Source organism: Takifugu rubripes, chromosome 3 (assembly GCF_901000725.2).
Source record: "Takifugu rubripes chromosome 3, fTakRub1.2, whole genome shotgun sequence".
Classification (NCBI taxonomy): Eukaryota; Metazoa; Chordata; class Actinopteri; order Tetraodontiformes; family Tetraodontidae; genus Takifugu; species Takifugu rubripes.
This window is the reverse complement of record NC_042287.1, coordinates 9,087,243-9,113,011: the sequence shown is the minus strand read 5'-3', so window position 1 is coordinate 9,113,011 and position 25,769 is coordinate 9,087,243. Positions and strand designations below refer to the sequence as shown.

The window sequence follows — 25,769 nt, the reverse complement described above, 5'->3', positions numbered from 1 at the left end:
TTTGGCATACTTGGACAAAAGACAAATTGACTTGACCGTTTTCCATATATAGTCTAATTTCTGAACAAAACCACTTTTTAAGTGTTAAAGCTAAATGTGGATATTTTGGAAATTCCCGTCTATACAGCCGGTGCAGTCCGTCACTATGAAGTGGGAGGGGTGAGGCTTGTAAGAGGTGGGAGTGAGGTTAGGTGACTAAGGCTTGATGTTGTATAAAAACAGGAGCAGCGCAAGGCACAAAACAGACACAACACCCAAAGCCAACAAGGAGGACCACTTCTGAAGAGACCTTTTTCTGTGTTTGAATTGTTGTTTTTGTTTTTCCATCATGAGATCCTGCACTTTAGTGCTGCTTGTAGTTTTAGGGGTAACCCTGCAGGATGGATGGAGCCTTCCCATCAAGTCGGTTTTTGTTGATTTTCCAGGCGACATCATCAAAAACATGACTGACATTGAGTTGGCAGATGTAAGTAGCAGATGGTTCTATTTTGCCTTGATGCTGTTAAAGTCCCATCGTTGTTTGAGCTGAAGATGCGCAGGGCAGTAATTAGCTGAATGTTGATCCCAGTCTTCCTAATTAGTGTGGTTTTCTGCTTGTCCTGCCAGAATTATCTGAAGAAGTTTGGCTACATTGACATACAGCGCCGCAGTGGCTTAGATTCAGTGATCTCCACCTCCAAAGCTTTGAAGAAGATGCAGAAACAACTGGGGCTGAAGGAGACGGGAGAGCTGGACAAGACAACGCTCGAAGCCATGAAACAACCTCGCTGTGGTGTTCCTGATGTGGCCAATTATGCAACATTTGAGGGTGACCTTAAATGGGACCATAATGATGTTACTTACAGGTGAGCAAAAGACACAGTTGATCATATTGGAAATGTCATGCATGAATTACAACAGTCTATATCTATGGAGATATAGAGTTAAATATCTTTGCTGATGTGTTCTTATCTGCAGGGTTTTAAACTACTCCCCCGACATGGACAGCTCTGTGATTGATGACGCCTTCGTTCGGGCCTTCAAGGTGTGGAGTGATGTGACCCCGCTGACTTTCACCCGCCTTTTTGATGGAATCGCTGACATCATGATATCATTTGGAAAAACTGGTATGCAAATGTGCTGAACACAATAAATGTGGCCACCTGTGACCGTCACACAATGCAAAAGAGTCTAATTTGATGTCATGTTCTGGTCAGACCATGGAGACTTTTATCCATTTGATGGTAAGGATGGCCTTCTGGCCCACGCCTATCCCCCTGGTGAGGGTGTGCAAGGAGACGCCCACTTTGATGACGATGAGTTCTGGACTCTAGGAAAAGGACCAGGTACTGTCACATTCAGAGAAACATCGCTTCAACCATAATAAATGATGTCGTCTCCCCCTTGTGTTCACTTGATGAATTGCATTAAAACTGTCCTTGTTTTTGTCTCCCAAGTTGTGAAAACTCTATACGGAAATGCAGAGGGTGCCATGTGCCATTTCCCCTTCCGCTTCCAGAACAAGCTGTATAAGCACTGTACCTCTGAGGGGCGCTTAGACGATCTGCCATGGTGCGCCACCACGGCAGACTATGACAAAGACAAGAAATATGGCTTCTGTCCAAGTGAACGTAAGACTAATAAATTATTCTATAAGGGAAACCGGGGAAAACATTTGTTTTGGGGCTGTTACGTCACCCAGATATAATCCTCACCCTGACAGTGCTCTACACATTTGGAGGAAATGCCAATGGAGAGAAATGTGTCTTCCCTTTCACATTTTTGGGCAAGGAATACGACAGCTGCACCTCAGAGGGCCGTTCGGACGGATTCCGCTGGTGTGCTACTACAAAGAGCTTTGACGAGGACAAGAAATATGGCTTCTGTCCCAGCAGAGGTGTGTAACGGGGAAGGGAACGAACAAATGCATCAGAGGGTGTCAAAGCCTGTTTGTCCTCACTGATTTTTTTGTGACCATGAGCAGATACAGCTGTTATCGGTGGGAATTCTGACGGAGAGCTCTGCCACTTCCCTTTCATCTTCCAAGACAAAGAGTATGATTCCTGCACCAGTGAGGGCAGAGGAGACGGCAAATTGTGGTGCAGTACCACTGCTAACTATGATCAAGACAAGAAATGGGGCCTGTGTCCAGACAGAGGTAATGGAGGCATTAGAATAGCAAAGATGCTGTAACTTTCATTCCTCATTGTTATGTACTGACACTACTTCCCGTATGTGTTCTGTAGGTTACAGTCTCTTCCTTGTGGCAGCCCATGAATTTGGACATGCGCTTGGCTTAGAACACTCCACCATTAAAGAGGCTCTCATGTACCCAATGTACAGCTATGTTGAAAACTTCTCCCTGCATAAAGATGACATTGAAGGCATTCAGTATCTCTATGGTAAGCTTGGATTGAAATAGCATGCAGGAATTCTTAAGAAAGACTTCAGTTGTGAGCCTCTGAGCATTTTTCTTCCTCAACCAACACTTTCTGCAGGAAGTAATACAGGCCCTAAGCCGACCCCCAATCCACCCATCTACCCCACAACTGATCCTATCGTGACTGACAGCACAGACCGACCCACTGAAACCACCACACCACTACCTGTGGATCCAAGCCAGGACGCCTGCGCAGTGACAATATTTGACTCCATCACTGCAATTAATGGAGAGTTGCATTTCTTCAAAAACGGGTGAGCAAGGATGGCTTTTATTGTGTGAGAGTAGAGTAAAAATTAAAAATCAAAGTTGGTTAATTATGTTTTTCCCAACAGAATTTACTGGAGGATGCCCAGTAAGAGTAATGCAGGAGTCAAAGGACCACATGCTATTTCGGAGAAGTGGCCTCAGCTGCCAGCTGTCATTGATACCGCCTTTGAGGACACTGTGACCAAGAAAATCTACTTCTTCTCAGGTATTCTTATTGTCATGCAGACTGCCCGTTGAGCCAAAGATACATGTCACATTCCTAATGATTGTTTCTTGTATGCAGGGACCAAATTCTGGGTGTACACGGGGCAGAATGTCATGGGACCCCGCAGCATAGAGAAGCTTGGCCTTCCTCCCAGCATTCAGAAAGTGGAGGGCGCACTACAAAGAGGAAAAGATAAAGTGTTGCTCTTCAGTGGAGGCAGCTACTGGAGGTAAGTTATGGAAGGATGGCAATCTATCCATTTACTGGATTTTGTGGTATAATGTTTGTGCATGTTCATTACAGACTTAATATTAAAGACCAGAAAATGGACAAAGGATACCCAAAATACACAGATGTTGTCTTCGGTGGTGTCCCCTATAAAGCCCACGATGTATTTCAATATAAAGGTAAATTTAAAAAAACAAAAAAATCTCTTTTCTTTTTCCTTCCCATAAATTCCTAAACTATATTTCTACTTTAGGTAACTCTTACTTTTGTCAAGACCGCTTCTACTGGCGTATGAACAGCCGAAGGCAGGTGGACCGTGTTGGCAACGTGAAAAATGACATCCTCAAGTGTGTGGAATCCTACTAGGCTCACTGTTGAGATGGATATTGGGCCAAACTGAAGATGCGTTTCTGTAGCACCCATCTACATATTCTGGGAAGGTGTCTGGTAGAAAACAGGAACTGATTTGTAATAGTTATGAGGTGTGTACTTTCTGGGTTGTGAAAAGAACCATCAGGGATGCTGGTCTTCTTCTGCTATTTACATTTGCCTAAATTTAAATCATATGCTGAAAGAGAAGCATGGTGAAAGGCAATTTTTTAAACCACCATGTCATCAGTCAAAACTGTGACACAAATAAACAATTCATAGAGCTATCTGGATCAAATACCACGTTTGCTAAATTATTCCTCGGTCTGACTGGCTCAGACATTAAACAGTATTGGATTATTTTTGGTATTTATTGCAATATCTAATGTCGCATTGTGTCCTTAGTCCTCTTTGTTTTGTTCCACTTTTATATCATTGTGAATAAGGCCTTAAAGCCATTTACTTGCACTGGAAAACAATTGCTTGTGTGTATCCTTTGCTGATAAGGCAAAAGCATTTTGTATTAAAAATTTGATCTGTCAAAGCAATAAATATTCAGTAAGAGTTAAAAAACTTGTTTTTTTCCTCATTCATTCTCCAAGAAGTTAAACTTCAATGGTTGAAGATCTGACTACATGATGGATTTCTGTCACCAGTGGTGTAGTTGCCAATTCTGGTGGTCTATGGCAAATGCTAAGCTCTACGGTGCCGGGCAGTGAGCACAGGGCCCACTACAGGACGTCAAGCCCTCCGGCCACCCTTATGGAGCCTGTTTCTGATGGTTTGGTCAGAAACATTCACACCAGTGGCCTGCTGGAGGTCATTTTTTAGGGCTCTGGCAGTGCTCATCCTGTTCCTCCTTCCACAAAAGAGCAGATACCGATCCTGCTGATGGTTTAAGGACCTTCTATGGCCCTGTCCAGCTCTCCTGGAGTAACTACCTGTCTCCTGGAATCTCCTCCATGCTCTTGAGACTGTGCTGGGAGATACAGCAAACCTTCTTGCAACAGCACGTATTGATGTGTCATCCTGGAGGAGTTGGTCTACTTGCGCAACCTCTCTAGCGTCCAGGTACCGCACCATGCTATCAACAGAGATGTTGATCCAAGCCAAATAAATAACTACAGCAGTAGAAAGTCAGTCAGTAAAAAATCAGCCAAAAGAGATGAGGTGGGGAAATAAGTACCAGTGGTCTCAACCTGGAAACCCATTCCTGTTTTGGGGGCCGTTTCATTGTTGCCCATCTGATGCACCTGCTGTTGGTTTAATTAACAACAAAGCAGCATAAACTGATTAACAACCCCCTCTGCTACTTAACTGACCAGATCAATATCCCAGAAGTTTGACTGATAGGTTGCTATGCTCTGATTAAAAAGTGTTCCTCTAATTTTTTTAGCAGTGTATTACTCCGCATACCGCTGCGTAATGCGCCCTCCTCTGAAAACAATAGTCCATCGAATAAAAAAAAAAACAAAATTTCACAGAAACTGATGGAAATTTTTAAGGACTGTGCTATCACCTAACGTATACAACAATACTTATCAATGTATTCACGCTCATTTAACCTTTAAGTTCCTTTTTGCAAAAATGAATAAACAAGTTCCGGCTGCAAGGACAAGAAGCAAAGAGAGTCTCATGGCGCCCGACTAGAATGAAGGAAGAATTGTCGGTTACTCGTATCTGTTCTGTTTAGCGTATCTGCAGCCAAGGATACCTTCCCAAACGAATACATACGGTAAGAAAATGAACGGAGAATATATTGCCGGAAAATGAATGTATTTTTATTTTCTTCAGGAAGAGTATTAGGGCGGTCTGTTGCTGTTGAGGCCCTCGAGGTCCCCAGTAGAGCTTTTAGATTGCCTGAGTGTAAAAGCCCGTAAAGTGGCGCAAAATGGCGGCGTCGAGCAGGCAGGATCTCGGGCAGCTAGGCCCATTGTCAAACCGTTAAAGTACGCCGAGGTGGATGGTGGCGTGTTTAAACGACAGCGATAGTTTGTGGAAGTGTGCTGTTTTTATCGTGTTGTATTGTTTAATCATTCAAACTTCCCATTAATAAGGCTACACAAAACATTACTGCTGCTTGAGTTGCCCAACGGATCAACATTTAGCAAAAGTGACACGGATATGTGTTAGCCACTTAAATGCTAAAGTTAGCAATTTCAGTATATCTTGCACTAGCTCCGACTGATGTATCGTCAGTGACGGGGCCGGCTTACATGTCCTCAAATGCTGTAAACGCGTACACTACTATAATAATCACAGTGATCTAACATGTCAGTCAGTGTTTTATAAGCGATGACTCGTGTGCTTTTCACCTCTAGATACAAACGCTGTCCAGCGACATTGAAAACACCACCACTATTGTCCTGATATGCATTTCTTGACCAAGTTCCACAAGTTCTTCCATATTGTTCACAGCCAGGATTCCTCCACTTCACTTAAATGTTTTTTTGGTTCGTTTTTCCTCTTAGTTTTGTCATATAAATTCTCCCTTATTTGTTGCTTGTCCTATAATTTTTGCACTATATTTGTGGGTTATAATTCCAAGTTACTTTCTAAGTAGTTGTGAATTACAAAGGAGTTAGGATTTATTCTTAATATTTGTAATTTTGGCAAATATTGAGTATACCATTGTTTTTTGGTTCGTATAAATATATACTTTTAAAAAGTTCATGGCCAGGACCCCTTCCTGATTTATATATGTGTATTTCAGCTCAATTATTAAGTCTTGATCTTGGGGAAAATTGCAGGTTTTGCTGATGTCTACTGCTTGGACAACCTGCTGAAAGTGTGGGAATTAAAGGTTTCTGTTGTGCTTATTGAATTGACTATTAAACATTTTTGTAACTTTTGCCACAAACACAGAAAGAATCTGCTCGAACATTGAAAATCAAACTGCCGAACTAAACCCCACTTAGTAAATTTGGGACATCTTATATTTGTTGTTCTCTGAGCAACCATCTGCCTTTCCATGAACATTTGGGCATTAAATCATATTGCAGAAGCCAAATAACATGACCTGACATTTGACTTTCGGTGAAGTTATACATTATCATATGTGTTAAACACTAAACAGTTAACATTACAAACTCATTAAATGTTGACAAATTGTCCGATACTTTTTTAATATAGTTATGGATTCAGAGGAGAATGAAGTGGAAAGCAGCAGTGATGCTGGCCCCTCTGGAATGGAGGAGCCGTCTGAGAGTGGCATGGGTATGGAGTCTTCAGAGGCCATGTCTGCTGACAGCAGTGATGCTGCTGCCTCCCATCTACAGGCTCCAGAGTCCGACTGCCATGTGGGACAGAGCTCAGAGAGGCTTGTGGTAAGAGTTTTCATATAAATAAATTGTGCATGCATAAGGGGGAGGAAACGTGTCATCGTATTCTGTTCTTTTAAAGGTATTCATACCAGAAACCAGCTCAAGCACAGACATCAGAGTTTCATCGGTGCACCTCCCAGATTCCTCTTCTGTGGCCCAGTCCACCAGCGTGTCAAGTGTCTCCACGGTGACTCAGTCAGTGCTGGTGTCGGAGTCAGCTCAAGTGCTGGTCCACTCCAGTGCTGCTTCTGAAGGAGCCATGATGGTTTCTGATTCAACTGCTTCTACCTCGTCAGATCTGGGGTCTGCTATTGATAAGATCATCGAGTCCACCATCGGCCCTGACATGATGAATGGTAAACTGTTGGCACAGATTTATATTTGTTGCTGTTATATTCATATTTAACAAAAGTATCATCTAATCAGACATCTAATCCTATCTGCTGTTATTTGATTAGGTTGCATAGCTGTGACTAGTGCAGAAGATGGAGGCGCAGAGACAACCCAGTATCTGATATTACAAGGACCAGATGATGGTATGTTTACAGGTGACAGAATGTGTTAAATATTCTGCTCAGATGGTTCAGCAGTGAATTTCTAGAGAGGATCTAAACCAGGGGTGCTCACACTTTTTCAGCATGCAAGCTATTTATGAAAGTAGACCAAGTCAAATTGATCAACCCATTATATTTATTGAGAAAACTATTGAGGATTCTTACAGTTTATGTTTATATACGTTGCATAACCACTTTGTATATTTTTTGCCATTGTGGAAAACAACTGGGATTTTAGTTCCTTCCCCGTTCTCTTTCTCATCTCACTTTTTGCAGGAATTCAGTGTTGTATTTTCCATGAACAGTCCAAAAATGCCGCTCCACATTTTCCTTCTTTGGTATTGTGATGGTAGACTGGCAGATGAGGCAAACGCACTTTGAAAGTGTCATCATGAAAGAAATTCCTCCTCCCGTTCCCTATGAAAGTGATGTTTTATTCTTCTTACTTGGTCCAGCTCCCCCACTCATTTTAATACCCTTTCTGAAGTTTAAGATAAAAAAACTAAAGCAAAAAATTAGCAATAACAAACTCGCTAGCTTGTTAGCTTTGCTGCACTTAGAGTCGTTGTTTGCGCATGCAAAGTGACCTAAGTGTCAAAAATATTCAGATGTCATCTGACTGGCTACCCTGTATATCAATCAAGTGACGGGATGGATGATAGACTGGCATCTTATTTTTTAATTGTTATGTGATCTACCAACAGTACCTTGGCGATTGACTGGTAGATGGCGATCGACGTATTGAGCACCCCTGCTCTAAACAGTTTTTCCTCTCTGTGCCCACATTATTTAAATCTTCTTACCTGTAGAGATGTTTTTGATGATGGGTTTTGTGTACTGTAGGTGCTCCTATGGTTGCCCAGATGTCCTCTTCAGCACTGTCTAATCGTATAGCCATAGAAGCTCTTGGAGAGGGCCCCACATCTACCTGTGTAGATCAGGGAGACCTGCAGCGCAACCTTGAACCTGACCAGCCTGATGATCGGCCCGGTCATTCTGGTTATCCAGAGGACAGCAGCAGTCAGCCCGACCAGCCCCAGCACTCCCACCCCTCACAGTACATGGACTGCAGTGGTGATGGCCCAGACCAGACAGAGGAATCTTCATCTTCCTTCGTAGAGTGTTCAAGTGAGGGGCCCGACCAGACACGCTCGCAGTCACGCTTCCCTGACTACAACGAGGAAACCAGTAATCAGGACCTTCCTGGATATGTAGAATGCAGTGGTGCCGACTCAAACGCAACCAGCCATGGCCATTATGTGGTTGAATGCAGTGCTGGATATCTGGAATGTGTAGTGGACGATGGTGAGAGACCACACCATTCTCGGAGTTACATTGACAGCAGTGCGGATCATCAGACTCAGACAAGTCGGCAGTATGGGGCCGAGTACAGAGGCGAGTGTGTTGCAGCTGCCGACTCTGAACAACCTGGGTGTTCTCGCTATCGGCGAACAGATGACGACGAAGATGATGAGCAGAACCAGGATCCCGATCAGCCACAGCATTCCCAACAGCCACACCAGATTTCTTGTTATATGGAAAACAGTAATGGCCGAGAGGCCTCGATCTATGCTGATGACAGCTCCTCGTCAGACCACCCTCTGGCGGACACGGCAGGGTCAGTTGGACTTCCTGAGGCTTTGGAATGCAGTGAGAGTCAGTCTGGGCCCTACATCAGCAGCAGTGGGACTTACAACCCCAATCCGGAGCCTGAGCCCGAAGCCCAACATTGCTCACCCAGCCAAGAGGAGCCCCAAGGATCCCAGGCGCCACAGAATGAGGCCAAAGTAGACAGGGAAATGGAGACATCAACAGTGGCAGACGGCTCCAGAGAGATCCCTCCAAACCTGGCAGAGTTGGAGGAAATGATGGAAGTGGTGATCGTACAGCAATTCAAGTGTAAGATGTGTCCTTATAAGAGTGCCTCTAAAGACACACTCATTAACCACATGAGAGACAGACACTTTAAGCCTGCAGGTCAGTGTGATTAGTCTGGTTTTCTATGTACAATAAAGACTTAAAGTCGTCTACTTACTTTTAAAAAAAAAATGTTTCGGCACTTAAATTTGTTGCTCACAGGGGACATGACCAAGAAGCGCAAGCGCGGACGTCCAACTAAAAGTGAAATGTTGGCCCGCCAGCAGGCAGAGCGGGAAGAAACCATCGAGAGGAAGGCGGCAAAGCTGAAGGCTGCTGAGCCCCAGCAAGCTGAAGAAGATGAAGACGATGTTGTGGATGCTGGTGCCATTGATGACCCCGAAGGTGAGAAGGAGAGATCAAACACCAAAAATCACTTTGTCTGAATTGTGTCCATCATTCACTCGCCTGCCCCGCTCCTCTGTTCCGTCACTCAGATGACAGTGACTACAACCCGGCGGATGCAGATTGTGATGGAAGGCCACCCCCGGTTCCGAAGAAGTCCACGCCTCCTATTTCTTCTTCATCTCAGGGGCGTCCTCGGCGTAAAGTCGGCCGGCCGAGGAAGTACAGCCTGTTGGATGAAGGTTATAATGAGCAAGGTTTGTACCACTTTTAGTAAATCTAAACTCCCATTCCTCAATTGCATATTATATTGAATTATGTACCCTTGATGCAGAAGCAGAGGATGTTGCAAAGAAGTCAAAGATGGATGGAGATACAAGTCCACCTGAGGAAGCAAGTTCTTCTGGATTAAATAATGGTACGACTATGGCGACCAGTGAAGAAACAGCAGAGGCGGCGGTTAGCCAGTCAGATTCTGAGAACAAAGACCCTTCTTCCAATGCACAGCCAGAAGAGCTCTACAAGAGCAAGCGGGGGCGCCCTTCCAAACATTTTCTGCGCAACAAGTATAAGAAATACATTAATAGAAAGTAAGTCAGCTTATTAAAACTTTTCTTGCTATATTGTAGTAGTACTAGAGTTCACTCGCTGGAAGCCAATATTTTATTTGTTTTGTTTCTTTTTGTCCAGTCGTTGCTTCAAGTCCATCAGGCCACTCCTGAGACCCCACAACTGCTGGATCTGCGGCTCCCGCTTCCTCACTCAAGAAGATCTGCGCTTCCATGTGGACTCTCATGAAGGCAATGACCCGGAACTATTTAAGTGCCTCCAGTGCAACTATCGCTGCAAGCGCTGGTCCTCGCTCAAGGTTGGTTGCTTGGAGATGAGCACAAACATCCTGGCGGACCTCAGTGTACAGGCGTGCGCTAAAAGGCTTGTCGGCTTGTGTTTTTAGGAGCACATGTTCAATCACAAGGGCAGCAAACCCTTCAAGTGTGAGGAGTGTGATTACTCAAGTGTGTACAGGAAAGATGTCCTTCGCCACTCAGCGGTTCACAACAAGGACAAGTAAGTAGCACCAACAATATTCTCTGTATTAAAGCGATTACAAAATGATTGTTCAGGTTATAAATATATTTTCTTTTGATTCTCCAGGAAAAGAAAGACAGAGATGGTAAGACGTCTATTGCTTTTTCTTTAGAACCTTGGAGCACTACATTAAATACAGTTTTAATTGCTATAGTAGAACCTGTCTCTATTTTGACTCATTTTGTACATTTTAGTTGATGTCATTAAGCAGTTGTTTTGGTACTTTTCAGGCACCAAAGGCGTCTGAGTTTCTCTGCCCTGTGTGTGATAAGGTTTATCCCATGCAGAAGAGACTCACCCAGCATATGAAGACACACAGCTCAGAAAAACCACACATGTGTGACAAAGTGAGTGATGAAGGTCGTAAATGTCAGTATCTTAAATGATTTTGTGCATAACATGTCGTCTTGTCACTGTTTTCACAGTGTGGCAAATCCTTCAAGAAACGGTACACATTCAAAATGCACCTACTGACCCATATCCAGAGTCTGGGAGACAGCAGGTCATGACTGAGCATTGTTATTTCAGCACTTTACAGCTCATAGTTGATAGATGAATTTCTCATATCATGCACTCCTCAGTACTTACTGTTTTCTTTCACACACGGCAGGTTCAAGTGTGAATTCTGTGAATACACTTGTGAGAACAAAAAGCTGCTGCTCAACCATCAGTTGTCCCACACCAACGACCGTCCTTTCAAATGTGATTTTTGTAAATATTCTACATCAAAAGAAGAATTCCTGGTCTCCCACCTGGCCATCAAACACACAGGTCAGTCTGGGTGAAAGCCCTCCATCATATGCCCTCCTTACCTGACCTGTGGACTCATGCCCAGGTTGTTTGTGCTCTCTACAGGGGAGAAGCCGTTCTCCTGCACTATGTGTCACTTTATGACCAAGCACAGGAAGAATTTACGCCTCCACGTGCAGTGCCGTCACCCTGAGGCCTTTGAGGAGTGGTCTGTGGCCCACCCCGAGGAGCCTGCCAGAAGGCGGCGCAGACCTTTCTTCACCCTGCAGCAGATTGAGGAGCTCAAACAACAATATGACAGCAGTCCAGGGATGCCACGCACCATTGTGAGCTTGTGATACATTTCTTATTTTGCATCACTACCCCATTTTGGATTTATTTGTAGCATTTTTTACATTTTGTGGATTTTTTATGCTCTTATATAAGGTCACAGTGGATTCTGCCACACTGCAAGCCATGCAAGGTGTGGAAAGTGCCTCAGTGTCCCAGGACACCTTGGGAAACACCACCATCATCTATGAACAAGGTTGGCATTACTGTCCTTGAGAGTGAGGCTGAGATTACTGTAATACTGCTGTTGTTTGACATGTATGTCAATTTTATTCACGTACTCCTCAGCTGAAACTGATCTATCAGCACAAAATGCCCTTCACCTGCTGCTGAACATGAGCAATGCTCGGGAGCTGGTTGGAAACGCTTTACAGGTTGGTGCTTTGACTCTTAACTGCCCTCACAGACACAGTCAGGTGGAGTAAAACTGCCCCACCATGTTCATCCAGGTTGCAGTGGTAAATTCAGAAGACAAAGCTTTAGAAAAAGGCACCTGGAGTACGGTGACGACAACACCGGGTCAAACGCAGAAGGTGGTGACCTTTCATGTGTCTGAGAACGGGGAGACGGTCCTCCAAGAGGCCTATGAGGAGACCGCTTCTGACACAGGAGAAGTCACTCAGATTGCTATTGAAGCCTACGAGGGTGGCGAGGAATTCACTGTGGTGGAACAGAACACAGAAGACAATCAGAGCCCTGAGAACAGGTGACATAGCATTCTATCTCTCTTTTAGGAATTATTTTGAATAAAACAGAATGGGGCTTTAAATGATTGTAATATAAACAAACTTTTAAAAACTGTTTTATTAATGCAGTAATGGGGAGATCAGGGGTTCTCCAACTGTCGAAGTGTCTGAGTCGGAGAACATGAAAAGCGAAAGATTCTACCTGGCTTCAACTCTGTCTGATGGTGTCCTTCAACAGGTGGAGGTAATTGAAGAAGCCATTTAGAAATATGTTGTTAGAATAAACAAGTAAAGTCCCTCTCTGACCGTGTCTGTTCTCCATCAGCTGAGCAGTGAAGCTCCTGCCTCGCCATCCGCCGTAAGCTCCCCCAGTGTGAACACTAAAAGGTTTTCCTGTCGAATATGCATGGAGTCTTTCCACGGACGGTCTGACATGGAGAACCACAAGAGGGCGCACTTGGACGCAAACACCTTCAAGTGTCCTGATTGCGACTTCACTTCCACCTCCTGGCCTGAGGTTAAGGTGAGTTGCAAATAATCAACACATTTAACATTCTTATGGTGCTACTGTGGGCTCCAGACTCCATGTTTGTGATATAAACAAGCATGCAATTGGTGCAAACTCTGCATTGTATTTCTTGCAACAATCTTCAGGATTATTGCATATTTTTAGGCCCACATGGAGCTGCATTCATATCTACGTCCTCACAAGTGTCCAACCTGTAGCTTTGCCTCCAAGAACAAGAAGGACCTGCGTCGGCACATGATGACACACACCAATGAAAAGCCCTTTCTTTGCAAGCTTTGTGGACAAAGGTAGAGGTGCAATATAAGTGTCATCATCAGGCTGCTCGAGTGATAGTGATACACTTTATATTCATGGTTTTGTCTCTGATACCTCAGATTTAATCGAAATGGGCATCTGAAATTTCACATGGAGCGCCTCCACAATCAGGAAAATCTGATTCGGAAGAATCCCACTTCCACGTCTCAGCAGACCATCATAGTTAACAGTGACGAGGAGGCCCTCGCCACGTTGCAGTGTAAGAAATGAACTCATTACTGCTGTAGCTGAATTACTCTTAAGGTGTACTCTAAACAGACATCAGCTGCACAAAAACAAGGAAAACGTTTCAGAAATCTCCAACCGCTGAGTCATTTGTGTCTCACAGCCCTCCAGGGACACCAGACAGCGCTCACTCCAGAGAGGCTGCAGGCTCTGGGACAAGAACACATCATTGTAGCTCAGGAACCATCAGATCAGGTATATTCCGCACGGGACATCTATCCTCTCCAGCGGTTCTTTTATGAAAAGCTGCACTGTAAATCTACCCATGTGTGCCTATAACAGGAGGAAAGTGCGTACATCCAGCAAATAACCACCATAGATGGACAGACAGTTCAGCACCTGATGACAGGAGACAACCAGGTAACTGAGGTATGAGTCACTTATGCCCATACCAGCAAATGAACATCAGATGTAAACATGTGTTTTTTTACTGCGGCTGTATTGTCTCTTTTGTAATGTCAGGTCCAGTACATCATTTCACAGGAAGGAATGTCCCACTTGACCCCTCATGAGTATGTTGTAGTATCTGATGGCAGCCACATACAGGTCAGTCTTACCTCAGGAGGCCGTGTCACAACTGAGGTTAGAGGTGTAAGCGTGTAGGTCTGACTGTTGCTTTGTTCCTCAGATGCCAGATGGTCAGATCATCCAATATGAGCATGATGGGACCTTTCTGCAGGAGCAGCAGGTGAGGTGGATGTTGGTGATGTACAACACTGAAGAGTTAGGTTTGTAATCTAACAAACAGTGTCTTCATCTCCCATCTGGGGCCAGATTGCTGTAAGTCATGACGGACAGATCCGATATCTTCCGGTGAGGTCAGAGCAACAGATTGTAATCCCTGAAGACCTGAAGGCCGGCGACCCCTCCGAAGTGACAGGTCAGCTCTGCTCTGGAAAAAAATACACTTTTGAATTTTTATTCGGATCTCCATTTCACTGTTGGAAGATTATTACGCAGAAAAGACTTTGTAATGTTGTGGACTGTCTTTGATGCAGATGCAGCACTGATGCAGACACAGACCCTCTACACTGAAGCTACCCCTGAACAGCTGGAGCAGCTGCAGCAGCAAGGAATTCAGTATGACGTCATCACATTTACAGACGAATAGATGAGCTTTCTTGATCCAGCGGGGTGAAGATCGGCTCGGAGTGGGATCGAAACAGGACGGCTCCGAGATGTCAGAGCGGCTTGTTTATGCATCCATCTGCCTGCTAAGCATCAAGAACTCCACAGAATCATCTGTCTTTGGCTTTGGCTGCATTTTGCAAATTCAGAGTATTGCAGGGGTATTGCACCCTCTGTGTAAAAGTGAATTCAGACAAGGTTGATCTGCTTTATCAGAGAAAATGATATGTTCAACAAGGCTATAGATGTTAATCTGCTGCCCAGGTTAACCTTTGACCCAAGTCAAATTTGTAGTTTTTGAATGAAAGTTGAATGTTTATTTTTGATCTCTAATCAAATAGGTTTAATGCTAGAATGCTACTACTGTACATTGTCTTTAATTATATTATTTGTATATATGTTTTGCATTTGTCTTCTATGTTTGGAGGATGTGTCTTTAATTAGGTGTTTATGAAATGTTTAATAAGATGTAAGCTGACACCAAATAAATCACTTTGTGTATATAACTTTCTCCGTGGGCACAATGCATTTTTTTAAAATCCATTTCCTGAAGTCAAAATTTGACTACAGGTACTCTGCTTTTATGGCCGGCCTCCTATATCCGTCCTTTCCGGATAGGGTTGTCTTTGCTGTTCACATCATGTTTCATACAGCGAATGCAATAGCAGAACATCTGAACTTCTTCTTTTGTAAGGAGGAACTTCAGAGCCACAAAAATCCGGTAGAAATTGGTCAAAAATCTCATCGATCATCACAAAGAAGATGAAGCTCTTATTTCCTTTGTTTCTTTTAAGTATGGAGCATCGGCAACTTTCCTCTTTAGTCCACTGCAGAGTACCGGTACAGCTTGTGTAATAATGATCTTTGTTTTCCAGATGTTCAGTTTCTGCAGGGGCAGGAGAGGATGAAGACCTATCAACCCATCGTCCTGATGTTGACCTTCCATTCATTTTACAACACTTACAACAAGTCCTGCTGTAAACTGTACTACAGAAGGTGCGACTTTCTGCTGGACAGCACGGGATTCACCTCTGATTCACTGAAAGGAAGAGTCACAATCGCTAAAGACGATGGCTGGATAGAATTTAAGATCTCTCATGTCCGGTCTGAGGATGCTGGTTATTACAGATGCATGGTGGTGGGATTCCAACACGTTTATCTCGACTACTATGTGGAGCTGTCTGGTAAGTGCAATCGCAGCCAGTTGTGCCTCTCGTTACTTAAATTGATTATAATACCGCATCAACAGAGGTTTCGGATGATTACATTCAGTCTCAGCCATCAGTAACACCAACTCTCAAGCACGGCACCTCGTCAGCAACACTCCCACAATCCACTGCAGCAGTGAAGGATGGAGACCTCGGTGATGATAACAGGTATTCACTCAGCAGACGTAATGTCCTGATCCTCAAAGGTTTACCCATTTAAACCACTGTATTTCCTTCCAGGGCTTCCTGGAGTCTTGGCCTGCCAATCAGCATCACTGTCACCATGGCAGCGATGCTTTTAATAACTTCTATCATCGGTGTCATTTTCTGCAGATTCAAGGCCAAAAGGTTAGGTGAGTGCTTATCATCAATTAAGAAAAAAAGAGATTTATTTATTTAGTTGTGCCCATTCATAGAGATTCTCTTTTATTATAGACAAATGTGAAATTTCGCACGAGTCATCAAAACAAGATGATGTGGTAAGTGCTGAACAAGGAACACGTTGGCTATGATTCATTGTCACTTGGTTTAAAAAAATTACTTATTTAACTCTTACGCTCCAGGCTTCTTCCGCAAAAATATGTTTACTTCAGACGAACACTGTCTCCAGCAGGAAACAAGCGGAGTAGTCTACACCACAGTGGACTTCACCACAGTGGAGCAGGCAAAGGTGCGCAAAAATCCAAGGATGCAAGAAGCACAAGCTGAAGGCCGCTACCAAAACTGCAGTAGTGAGCCTGATGAGTCGGTGGAGTACTCAGTCCTGACATGTCACCAGTGAAGACATGTGAAGCAATTTCTGACGGCAAATTATGGTCAAAGCACCGTTTTTTCAAGATTCTGTGGATGAGGTCTGGCGACACCTAGTGATGAGAGTGCAGATTGCATGACTCCAATACCTTTCTTCAAACCCTCCCTCTCCCAGAGTGTCAGAGAAAATCTTATTGCTGCTGCAGCTTGGACATTTTTGATGAGTGACCACTAGGTATGAATTATTGTTGTTGGTTGTTGTGATCCAACTCTGGCGTATTACGTATTTAAAATGTAAGAATGACTGCCGATGATGGAGGCAGCTTTCATCACCAACAACCACAGTCCCCCCCGCTTCCCGCCCTATAAAAATAGATACCTGTCCATCAAATCAGCGTGGCTGCTCCCTGCAGTTCAACCTGGTGCTGCTCTGGACCACGGTGGTCGTGATAAATGACCTCACCGTGGCAAACGTGGTCAAGTAAACGAGGTGTTACTGGGCAAGTCCATGAGCCCCGCCCCCGTAATCAAGCCATTTTTTAAATTTCCAGACTAGAGGTGTACATAAAAGTTTGCTTTTAGTTCAGTTTGTCCAGTCAAGGCTATTGTAGCATAAAGGTGTAAGGTTTTAGCACCAAAAAAGGGGGATCCAGGCAAATTTGAAAAGCGTAGCATAAAGGATGCTAATGATATAAATAAAAAGGATGTTTCTTTGTATTTTACTTGTTTCTTTGGAAAGAGAATGAAAAACAAAAACCATAGGACAGTTCAAGGAACATAAAGGCCTCGTTTAATGTATCTATGCCCGTTGTCAAAAATCCTACAGATAAAATGATTCAAGTGAAATCTGTTTAGGACAGAACACGTAATCCCATGTGGTATTCTCAGAACATTGTGGTCTCTCCCCGCAGTCTGAGATAGTGACACAGCTGCTGGCTCATGTCACCGGGGTATCTTTTGTTGTATCAGTGCGTGTTCTTATCTGTTTCTTCAGCCGGCGAGAAAACTCGACCCGCCGCTCCTCAGATGTCTATTTTCATTCTTTTCTTCCATCATACGGACAAAAAAACCCTGCTGATCCTTCTTGTCCTGCTACAAAATGTCAAGCTTTTGAGAGCAAATGACTGAAAGGTCTGAAAAGAGTGTTCTGATTCCTGTGACATTTCAGTGCAGCACAGAACTCGTCGACAAAAGCCGCTTCTTGTGTGCGAGAGGTGCCACATTCACACCGACTGTTTGATGCCTCAGTACTGTTCTTTGAATCCAACATGACAATTGTTCCTTGTTGAAGACATCTTCTGGTACCCAGAGCTGCCAGAGTCACTCTTGCAACCAGTGTGTGTATAAGAGTGTGTTGCAATGGTTGTCAGGGATGCTGAATGCTTGTGTTGAGGGCAAGCGTGACATCATGCATGTTCCGGTCGATTTGGCAGTTTACTGTAACCTGCACAAAGACGAGCTGGATACCGTGTCACAGCAGAGGTACTTTTACAGGTTTCCAGTGAAAGCAAGGGAGCGAATCCTGCTTAATTGTTTTTGTTTGAGTTTTGACGTCAGGACGTTAAAGGTCCGTTTACTCTGGGTTCAGAAAATGGGGAAAATTCACCTCAGATGGTTGGATGGCATGACTCAATTCTCCATACTGGTTGGTTGAGTCTCCAGGTCAGGATTTCACGTTGCCCACGTTGCTGTTTGGGCCAACAGTCACAAAGGTGCCAGTGTCATCGATGCAGGGAAGAACTCTGGTTTATTAGTCCGGGAGGTGTCGGGCACTGTGCGTCTCGCTGTGTTTTCGTTGTACCTGCCAGTAGGTGTCAGAGGTCACGGCTCTTTGTTGCTATATCCAAGTAAAATAACAAATGTGATGATGTCAAAGAGCTTCCAGTCCTGTGGCAGAACCAACTCATGCTGCCTAAAAGAGGCAGAACAAGTAAGACAGGAGGGAGTGAGAGAGAGCGATCCCAAGATTCCCTCCAGCCGTGGCGCCCGTGAAAAGAGGCTCAGCTACATTTAAAACAAAACGTCTGATTGGCCACAGAGACCGCAAGGACACGCACGGAGAGTGCCAGCTGCAGTTCAGCAGACCACAGAGATATGCCTGGGTGAAGTGTAAATACATTTGTATTTTCTTCCAGTGGTTTTCGTTAACTCAGCAGTGTCTCCAGCCTGACAGCCAGGACTGGATGGACTGTCTGTGACGGTGGAGGACTGCTGAAGTGCTTACGGCTTGCTGCAAAACAAACCTGTATTTCTAGTTTTGGGTTTTGTCAGCCTTTTTATCAATGTTACTTTTGCCGTCATTGCCATTTCCGTTCTTAAATTTAAAATGATTGTTTTTTATCAAGTTATAGCCCTTATAGTCATGCCTTAATGAAAACTTGATTTATTTTGGGTTTAGAATATCAACAAAAAAGTTTTAACATGATTATTTTCAGCACTTCTTATATGTCTTTATTAGTTTTATATGCAAATACACAAATGCTCATTCAGAGAACCCTGTGGAATGCCAGAAACCCTTGAACTCTGAGATATACTTCAAATATCCTGATCTATTTTCTGACCTAAATTAACATTGTTATGATATCAAATCCTGCTGTCATGCCTTGACCTTCAGCACAAAAAAAAGTCATTAAAATCAAAAGTGATGACAGATTGGTGATATTTTATTTTGGTAAAATCTTCTTGTTCAGTGGAAGGGACACCTTCACCCCATCATACCTCACATCATGTTTATTTAGGCAACAGAAAAAGTAACAACAACATGTAGTTATACCTTCATGACAGTGTTAATAAATAAAAAGCTATTTAAATAAAGCAGCACCTATTACAAGTTGCTATCTATTGTGTTTACATCAACTGAATATATATATAGTGCATGGAGAGCACAAATAAGGGAAACCATTAGCGTAGATTAAATAGATTTATCTGATCCATAGCCCATCGGTCACTTTTCTTTTTGATCCCTCCTCACCGCAACGTCTGCCCCACTTCATAAAGATCCACGTTTTTAAAGTCATCGGTGCATCTGTACTTGCTGTCCCTGTCCCGGGTGCACACCAAGTGGGGCAGACAGGGGCAGGTGTGATGCTGTCTTTTGCCAGGATAGGGCACCTGAAGTAGGAAAGAGGGGGTGTTTTAGTTTAAAGATTGATAGAGTTGTTGTTTCCAGGTGACGCAGGCGATGAATGGCTTTGATTGCTTGTGGACAGGATCAATATCCACTGCAGTTATCTGCAGCCTCGCGTGAGATTAGCCCACCTGTCGACGCCTGATATGATCTGAGAATCTCAGAGTGGATGTGTGTTGACGTGGTACACCCACCTTGTGGCTGAAGGGGTGGCATTCATCCCCTTCCAGTCCTCTGGGGGCACACATCCTCAGACCCCTCAGCCAAAGACTGACGGCACAGCAAAGACCCAAACCACACTGCACGTCCCTCTCACAGGCCTGCAGAATAGATGCAGAGGAAGGGGGAAGGGGGGGATGAAAAAGAGGGGTGGAAGAAGAGGCTTCGTTTGATGCCAGCAAATTACTTTTATTTTGTTTCTATGCTAATAGTGACATTCTCTCATGCGGATACAGTGAGGCCATTTTATCCATGGTCTGTCATCCCTGTAATCTATTTACAAATGAATACCAATCAGAGAAGCAAGATAATTTCCTGTTATTTTTCCAGCGGACAAAGAGGAGGAGGATGTGGCCTGTTACCGCTGTAATTCAATTTCAGAAAACAATTCTACAAATGCAAACTGCTCTGTCTGTAAACAAATAAGATCTGATTCAAAAATTAGACATCGGTCCTGATAAAATGATATGTATATATATATAGGGATTTATTTATTTATTGTAGGTACATCAAACTGGCTACACTTGATTCCTACTGAAGTTTATTAACATGGTAAACTTTCCTGTGTTAGTGTGTTTTAAGGCACTGGTTTTCTGATTATTCCAGATTCACTATTTGAGGAATGTTTGTCAAACACGTCGTTTCAAGCTGCCCCATTTAGTCCAGAATATGTGTGTAACAAGCATTTTTCATACTAATCACAAACGAGTTACACACTAACAATACTAATAGTTGGCTTTTTATTTGTCTGCAGTTTTAAATACTGTGTGAATGTATGGTAAATAAATGAAGGACTTAATTAAAGTCAAAGCCAAAATCAAGCACTAAAAGTATAAAATGAATGAAATTAGAGTTAGATTTTGTGAAAGTCCATTTAAGTTGAAGCTAAAAGAACATGTTATTTTAGATAGTAAATATAGATTGTTACCTTTATGTTTTACAGTAGAAATAGATGGAGTAAATGGACAGGAAGTGTCCATCAGCACTCCAAAGGTGAGACTCACCCCTGTGATGACGGCTCCTCTGGACCAGCTCAGGGACACCAGCAGGAAGGAGAGCAGCACGGCCCTGAAGCCCATGACAGCAACAGATACTGACACCACCTTCAACACCACTGTCAGAAATTCTCTCCCTGGCACCTCACACTGCATCCGTGATGTGGACCTTGTCAGAGGGAGGGACCCACACTCTGTCCCTCTCTTTATCCGCTGCCCACACCCACCTGATCCCTCTCTCCCTCCCTCCTCCTTCCCTACGTCTGAGACCTCCTAAACTGCTCAGGAGCGTTGACATGTTGCTCCTCTGGCGAGGTGTAATCAAACCAAAGGTTGGTAAAGTTGAACTCGATATCAGCGTGTCCTGACACGAGACCATCAGATCTAACCTCCGTGTCAGGTTGAACCGCCTGTGATGACACTAATTATCACCACTGAAAATTACTGCAGACTTGGGAATCATCGCAGGTCACCAAGCATTGCTGCTGATTGTATTACGGGATATCTGCCATCATGCTATAAACAGCGCTCATTAGTTGTGTCAGAACACCAGTTAATACATGCTGAGATCCAAATCTCTGGCTATCTGAAGCTGCTTTTTTTTTGCACATTATATAGTCATCAGTGGCATAATCTTAAATATTAAATCACTTGGTTTTCAGGTCTGAAAGCAACATTCCATTAAGGTCACAAGTGGAGGATAGCATCATAACAAAAGGAAACACAACTTATTTTAATGTTAAATTCACTTTCTATCCAAAATGTCATTTGAAAAAGATGCACTGTTTAAAATTATGTGTAAGTATAAACTAATATTCTTCAGAAGCAATGTCATAGATTAATATAACTGATTGAATTCTCTGAGTTATTACGTAGTACTTTTACTACCGGTAGTTATATATTACTTTTCAGGGATATGATACACTGACCGTGAGTCAGCACAGCTTGGCCTCAACTCATTTGGACATTTGTTGTGAGGGAGATGTGGGACTGATAATTTATCAGCTATTCTAATCATTATTACGATATTGTGTATAAAGAATGTGCAGGTGTTATGAAGACAATTTCATATGTGATGCAACACACACTCTCTTATGTGAGGGTGGTTACGTGACTGTCTCGGACAGTGATGGGCGGCAGGTTGTCAGCAGAAGAGTTCAGCCTCTGAATTAGGAGGAGTGAGGAGAGAAATATGAGCGAGCAAAGAGGGGAGGAAAGGACAGGATTAGAGGAGCAGAGAGAAAATGTACCCCATGGGTTACTTATCTGGACATTACACTGCTGCTGTTGCTGCATGGGTGATAAATTTTTACACAGCAGAGGAGCAATAATTACATCCACCCATTTCTGCCCTGTCAGCAGGAGCCCTTAAAAGTCTCCTCATGCTGGGACAGGCATGAAATCAAACCTGGTGTTGAGACCAGACGCTGTCCTGCAGCTAACTTTCAACATTACCTAAATCCATCATCTAAATGCTGCAAACTATGCTGCTGTTTTATGGTTAAAATAAATCTAGTTTTAAAGTTAAATAAGACACATAAGTATTGATAAATGTTTGCACTATTCCATCCTTCGATAATATGATCTGAAGATAAGGCTGCATAACTTCAACTCATCTATGTCTGCTTCTATTTTCTGAAACTTTTATTTATATTATGTTGTTTTCACAGCTTGGAAAAATGAAACCCTTGTCCGAAGCTAGATTTAGTTTGTTAGTGTTATTCATTTTTATAAGTTCATAAGCCCAAATGATTGTTAAAAGTGTTTGCACAAAATGCAGTTCGTAGCACATGTTAGTTTAGTTTATATTCTATTACATTATTACATTTTACGCCTCGCGTTGCGGTCTTTGCTTCGCTCTTCGTGTAATTTGATCCTCCCCTATACCCGTAATGCACGTGACAGTCATCTGACGGTACCCGGAAGTTGAGCCTCACTAATGTCTTTAGTATAAACAACAAAACTTCACTCATAAGCCTTAAATTTAGCTATTGTTTGCGACCGCTAATAATGGAATCGACGTTGGAGCAACATCTTGATGACACGTAAGTCGATTTTAGACTGTCTTTGAGTTTATGTTTGCAATACTGCCATATTTCAGGGGAGTTAATAATCTTATCTGCCTGTTTTGTTGCCAGGATGAAAAATCCAGCAGTCGTTGGTGTTCTTTGCACGGACCAACAAGGACACAATCTGGGCTGTGAGAAAATATATTGTCACATAACATTTAGTTAGTTAATCTTTTAAAAACTTAATGCAACCCTGGACGCTTCTGTGTGTTTGCTTTTTAAGTGGCACAAAGATGGAATCTCTGATTAACATTCGAGTCTGCCTGGATTTTCATGATTTATTCTGTGAAATCTTTTAAATAACTCCAAATTCAACATTTGCGTCGTGATAAAGACCAACTGTCAGTCTTTTGTCCTCATAACATGAACGGCAAATGTTTACACAATGTGCTACATTAACATGTTACATCTTCTCTTTACTCATTACTTTACCATTGAAACTTGATTTAATCAGTTTATAACCGGTTCGTGTAACTGAAACTTTATTATATGGCATATTCTTCTATCACAATTTAATACCATAGAAGAAAAAAGTCATTGAACCATAGACATTTTTCTCAAATTGTGGATGCAACTTTCACCTGTGACACTTTTAGGGGTGTCTTTCATAATGAATTTCCTCATCTTTTGCTTCGACAGATCCTACAGTAATGACTAATGAGTAATGTAATTTCCAGGTCGTGGCTCTCTCTCTGATGAGCATGGTGGAGTTGTTTCCGTTTTAGCAAAGCAAGCTTCAGCTCTGACCAGAGATCCAACAGACTCTCCGACTGTGTGCCTCGAGTGTGAGTCAGGGTGAGTTTATTCTGGGTTTGTTTTGATTGACATCCACGTATTAACTTAGGGTGGTTTATTTAATACTTGTATAGAGGAACTACACAGTTAACCAAAATGAAAGTACCCAGGAGGAAAAAGATTGTACTGGCGCATCTCAAAAAATTAGAATCAATTTAGATGAGTCTAAACCCCAAAGATTCAAATTGGGGTCTGGTGAGTTTGGTATCCAATCAAGCACAGGGTCATGGGATCCTTGAACAGATATTGGTGCCTTTGGTCCAGTGTGTAGGCGCCAAGTCTTGCTAAATTAAAAAAAGAAAAAACAAAAACTAGCATCTCCATAAAGCTGGTCAGCAGAAGGAAGCATGAAGTAATCTCAACAATCCTGCTAGGTGTCTGTGCTGACTTTGGAACTGATGAGATAAGAAGCTTCTTGTAGGCAATGTCCTGGATATGTTTGTATCTGGTGGTTCTGACTCCCGTTGCAGTTCTCTCATAACTCTTAAAAGGGCCTTGTTTACCAAACAAGGTTGCTGTTATCTTTGCTGCTTGTGTACCTTTGTCTAACACATCTTATTCTTTCCATTCAACGTCCCATGAATGTTCTTGGATACGGCACTTTATGAACAACCAGCTCCGTCTCCAAAAACCTATTAAAAAAAACCCTACTTAAAGGTTTTATGATGGTCTTTTGCACAGCTTTTAAGTCAGTTGTCTTCTCCATGATTGGCTATTAAACAAGAGTTATAGACCTTTTGAAGGCTCAGGAGACCTTTGTTGGTGTGCTGTTATTTAGATAATTGGAGAATGACACCATGGACCTTTAATATTGAACGTTTTTACAACTGAATTATTGGTTTTCATGAACTATGCACCATAATCTTTTTGGTGATATTCTAATTTATTGGGATCAACTAGAATTTTGGATTTGTATGTCTGTACTGCCACCCTCTGGACAGATGGCACTTAGTGCAGGGGGTACCCGTGAAAAGGAAGAAGCTGCTTCTTCCCGGTGAAATGAGTCTGTTTTTAGACTAAAGTGGACTAATAAAATATCCTCCAGGTTCTTTTTGTGCGCATGTTGTTTAGTGTAGTTTGATTTTGTCATGAAAGTGTCCTTATGGCAGGTTGAAAAATCCCATTAAACTGTGTCAAACCGCAACAGTGAACAAAGAAAATACCCCCCCCCCGCATGTCAAATAATTTTTTTATAGTCCAATCTGGAGACTTTGAATTGTTTGTTTTCTGTTCCAATGTTTGGTAGAACCATTCTGGTGAGGACTCATGGAACCATCACAGTAGCGGTTCACAAGATGGCGTCCTGAAGCTGAAGATGTGCATGGAAGCGTTTTCACACAGCAATGGTCACACAATCTGATTCTGAGTGAACTTCTGAAGTAGAATTATGTCGACGAAATCTCATACGTCATTGTTTCTGTTGGTTTTTGCTTTGGTTTGCTTGTCTGTGTTTTTCTTTGTTTTGTTTTTTACAGAGTGAGTCATTATGTTTGTATGTGTGTGCTGTAAAATAATACATCCATAATAAAGTTTATTTTGACTTTGAGTATTCTTCTGCTTCTTTGAGTTCTGACTGTTGTTACTTTTTAAAAATTACTCAATTACTCACTAATTTTCTTTAGTACATGCATGAAAAATCTCAGAAATGTTTGCATGGCTGCTATTATATTATCAATAAATATAATATATATCAATTGAAACAGCTCCGTTTGTGCAGCTTTATTTAGTTATCTAAGTTGAAAACAATCCCGTGTAACGGGTTTTCGAGTCCTGCTTTATCCTGCGGTGTCACACAACTCCTCACTGTCCTCGTCTGAACCGTCTGACAGGTGCAGGTGCGGCGCTGCGCCTCGTGGTGGCGCGCTGCCTTGAGCTCGATCCAAGTGCAAGTCTGCAGTAGGTCTGTTTTCTCCGCAGAGCAGTG

The 25,769-nt window shown here is 42.8% G+C and overlaps 5 protein-coding genes across 16 annotated transcripts; 4 read left to right on the top strand and 1 right to left on the bottom strand.

Annotated features, from left to right (window-relative positions):
- The first annotated feature begins 243 nt into the window (after positions 1-243).
- On the top strand, positions 244-4,056 carry mmp9 (matrix metallopeptidase 9). The gene is given in 13 exon segments (NM_001037870.1): positions 244-466; positions 607-845; positions 958-1,106; positions 1,197-1,325; positions 1,437-1,610; positions 1,703-1,876; positions 1,964-2,137; positions 2,226-2,381; positions 2,478-2,673; positions 2,755-2,894; positions 2,973-3,123; positions 3,198-3,301; positions 3,376-4,056. Coding segments are annotated over 13 exon segments (2,037 nt in total). The 5' UTR covers positions 244-328; the 3' UTR covers positions 3,489-4,056.
- A 1,028-nt stretch (positions 4,057-5,084) lies between these two features.
- LOC101071262 (zinc finger protein 335) lies at positions 5,085-15,193 on the top strand. Of its 10 annotated transcripts, none has more exons than XM_029833995.1 (29): positions 5,383-5,440; positions 5,813-5,944; positions 6,624-6,817; positions 6,894-7,170; positions 7,273-7,350; positions 8,212-9,345; positions 9,448-9,630; positions 9,723-9,887; positions 9,965-10,220; positions 10,321-10,498; positions 10,586-10,698; positions 10,786-10,804; positions 10,950-11,066; positions 11,145-11,221; positions 11,330-11,490; positions 11,575-11,795; positions 11,896-11,995; positions 12,088-12,173; positions 12,249-12,505; positions 12,615-12,729; positions 12,811-13,008; positions 13,159-13,301; positions 13,389-13,528; positions 13,658-13,749; positions 13,837-13,923; positions 14,017-14,100; positions 14,183-14,242; positions 14,329-14,434; positions 14,553-15,193. In XM_029833995.1, the coding sequence occupies exons 2-29, from the start codon at positions 5,863-5,865 to the stop codon at positions 14,663-14,665; spliced, it is 4,836 nt and encodes a 1,611-aa protein (XP_029689855.1). In that variant the 5' UTR covers positions 5,383-5,440; positions 5,813-5,862; the 3' UTR covers positions 14,666-15,193. The 10 variants fall into 10 exon arrangements, 9 of the variants coding, with proteins under 9 accessions (XP_029689859.1, XP_029689858.1, XP_029689856.1 ...); XM_029834000.1 differs by lacking the exon at positions 5,383-5,440 and adding an exon at positions 6,242-6,294 and having other exon boundaries at positions 5,927-5,944; XM_029833999.1 differs by lacking the exons at positions 5,383-5,440; positions 5,813-5,944 and adding an exon at positions 5,085-5,226.
- A 141-nt stretch (positions 15,194-15,334) lies between these two features.
- LOC105419984 (uncharacterized) lies at positions 15,335-17,649 on the top strand. 3 transcript variants are annotated; one of them, XM_011621943.2, is made up of 6 exons: positions 15,335-15,475; positions 15,558-15,866; positions 15,932-16,058; positions 16,131-16,243; positions 16,326-16,369; positions 16,504-17,649. In XM_011621943.2, exons 1-6 carry the CDS (start codon positions 15,445-15,447, stop codon positions 16,669-16,671), a joined length of 792 nt encoding a protein of 263 aa, XP_011620245.2. In that variant the 5' UTR covers positions 15,335-15,444; the 3' UTR covers positions 16,672-17,649. The 3 variants fall into 3 exon arrangements, with proteins under 3 accessions (XP_011620245.2, XP_029690110.1, XP_029690111.1); XM_029834250.1 differs by having other exon boundaries at positions 16,501-17,649; XM_029834251.1 differs by having other exon boundaries at positions 16,454-17,649.
- Positions 17,650-19,306: 1,657 nt separating this feature from the next.
- On the bottom strand, positions 19,307-21,177 carry prok1 (prokineticin 1). Its single transcript, XM_003963205.3, has 3 exons — positions 20,991-21,177; positions 19,962-20,087; positions 19,307-19,751 (listed from the first exon to the last, which is right to left on the bottom strand). The coding sequence occupies exons 1-3, from the start codon at positions 21,135-21,137 to the stop codon at positions 19,608-19,610; spliced, it is 417 nt and encodes a 138-aa protein (XP_003963254.3). The 5' UTR covers positions 21,138-21,177; the 3' UTR covers positions 19,307-19,607.
- Positions 21,178-22,864: 1,687 nt separating this feature from the next.
- Positions 22,865-25,406, top strand: lamtor5 (late endosomal/lysosomal adaptor, MAPK and MTOR activator 5). The gene is made up of 4 exons (XM_003963104.3): positions 22,865-23,026; positions 23,120-23,181; positions 23,728-23,845; positions 25,092-25,406. The coding sequence occupies exons 1-4, from the start codon at positions 22,992-22,994 to the stop codon at positions 25,150-25,152; spliced, it is 276 nt and encodes a 91-aa protein (XP_003963153.1). The 5' UTR covers positions 22,865-22,991; the 3' UTR covers positions 25,153-25,406.
- Positions 25,407-25,769: the final 363 nt, after the last annotated feature.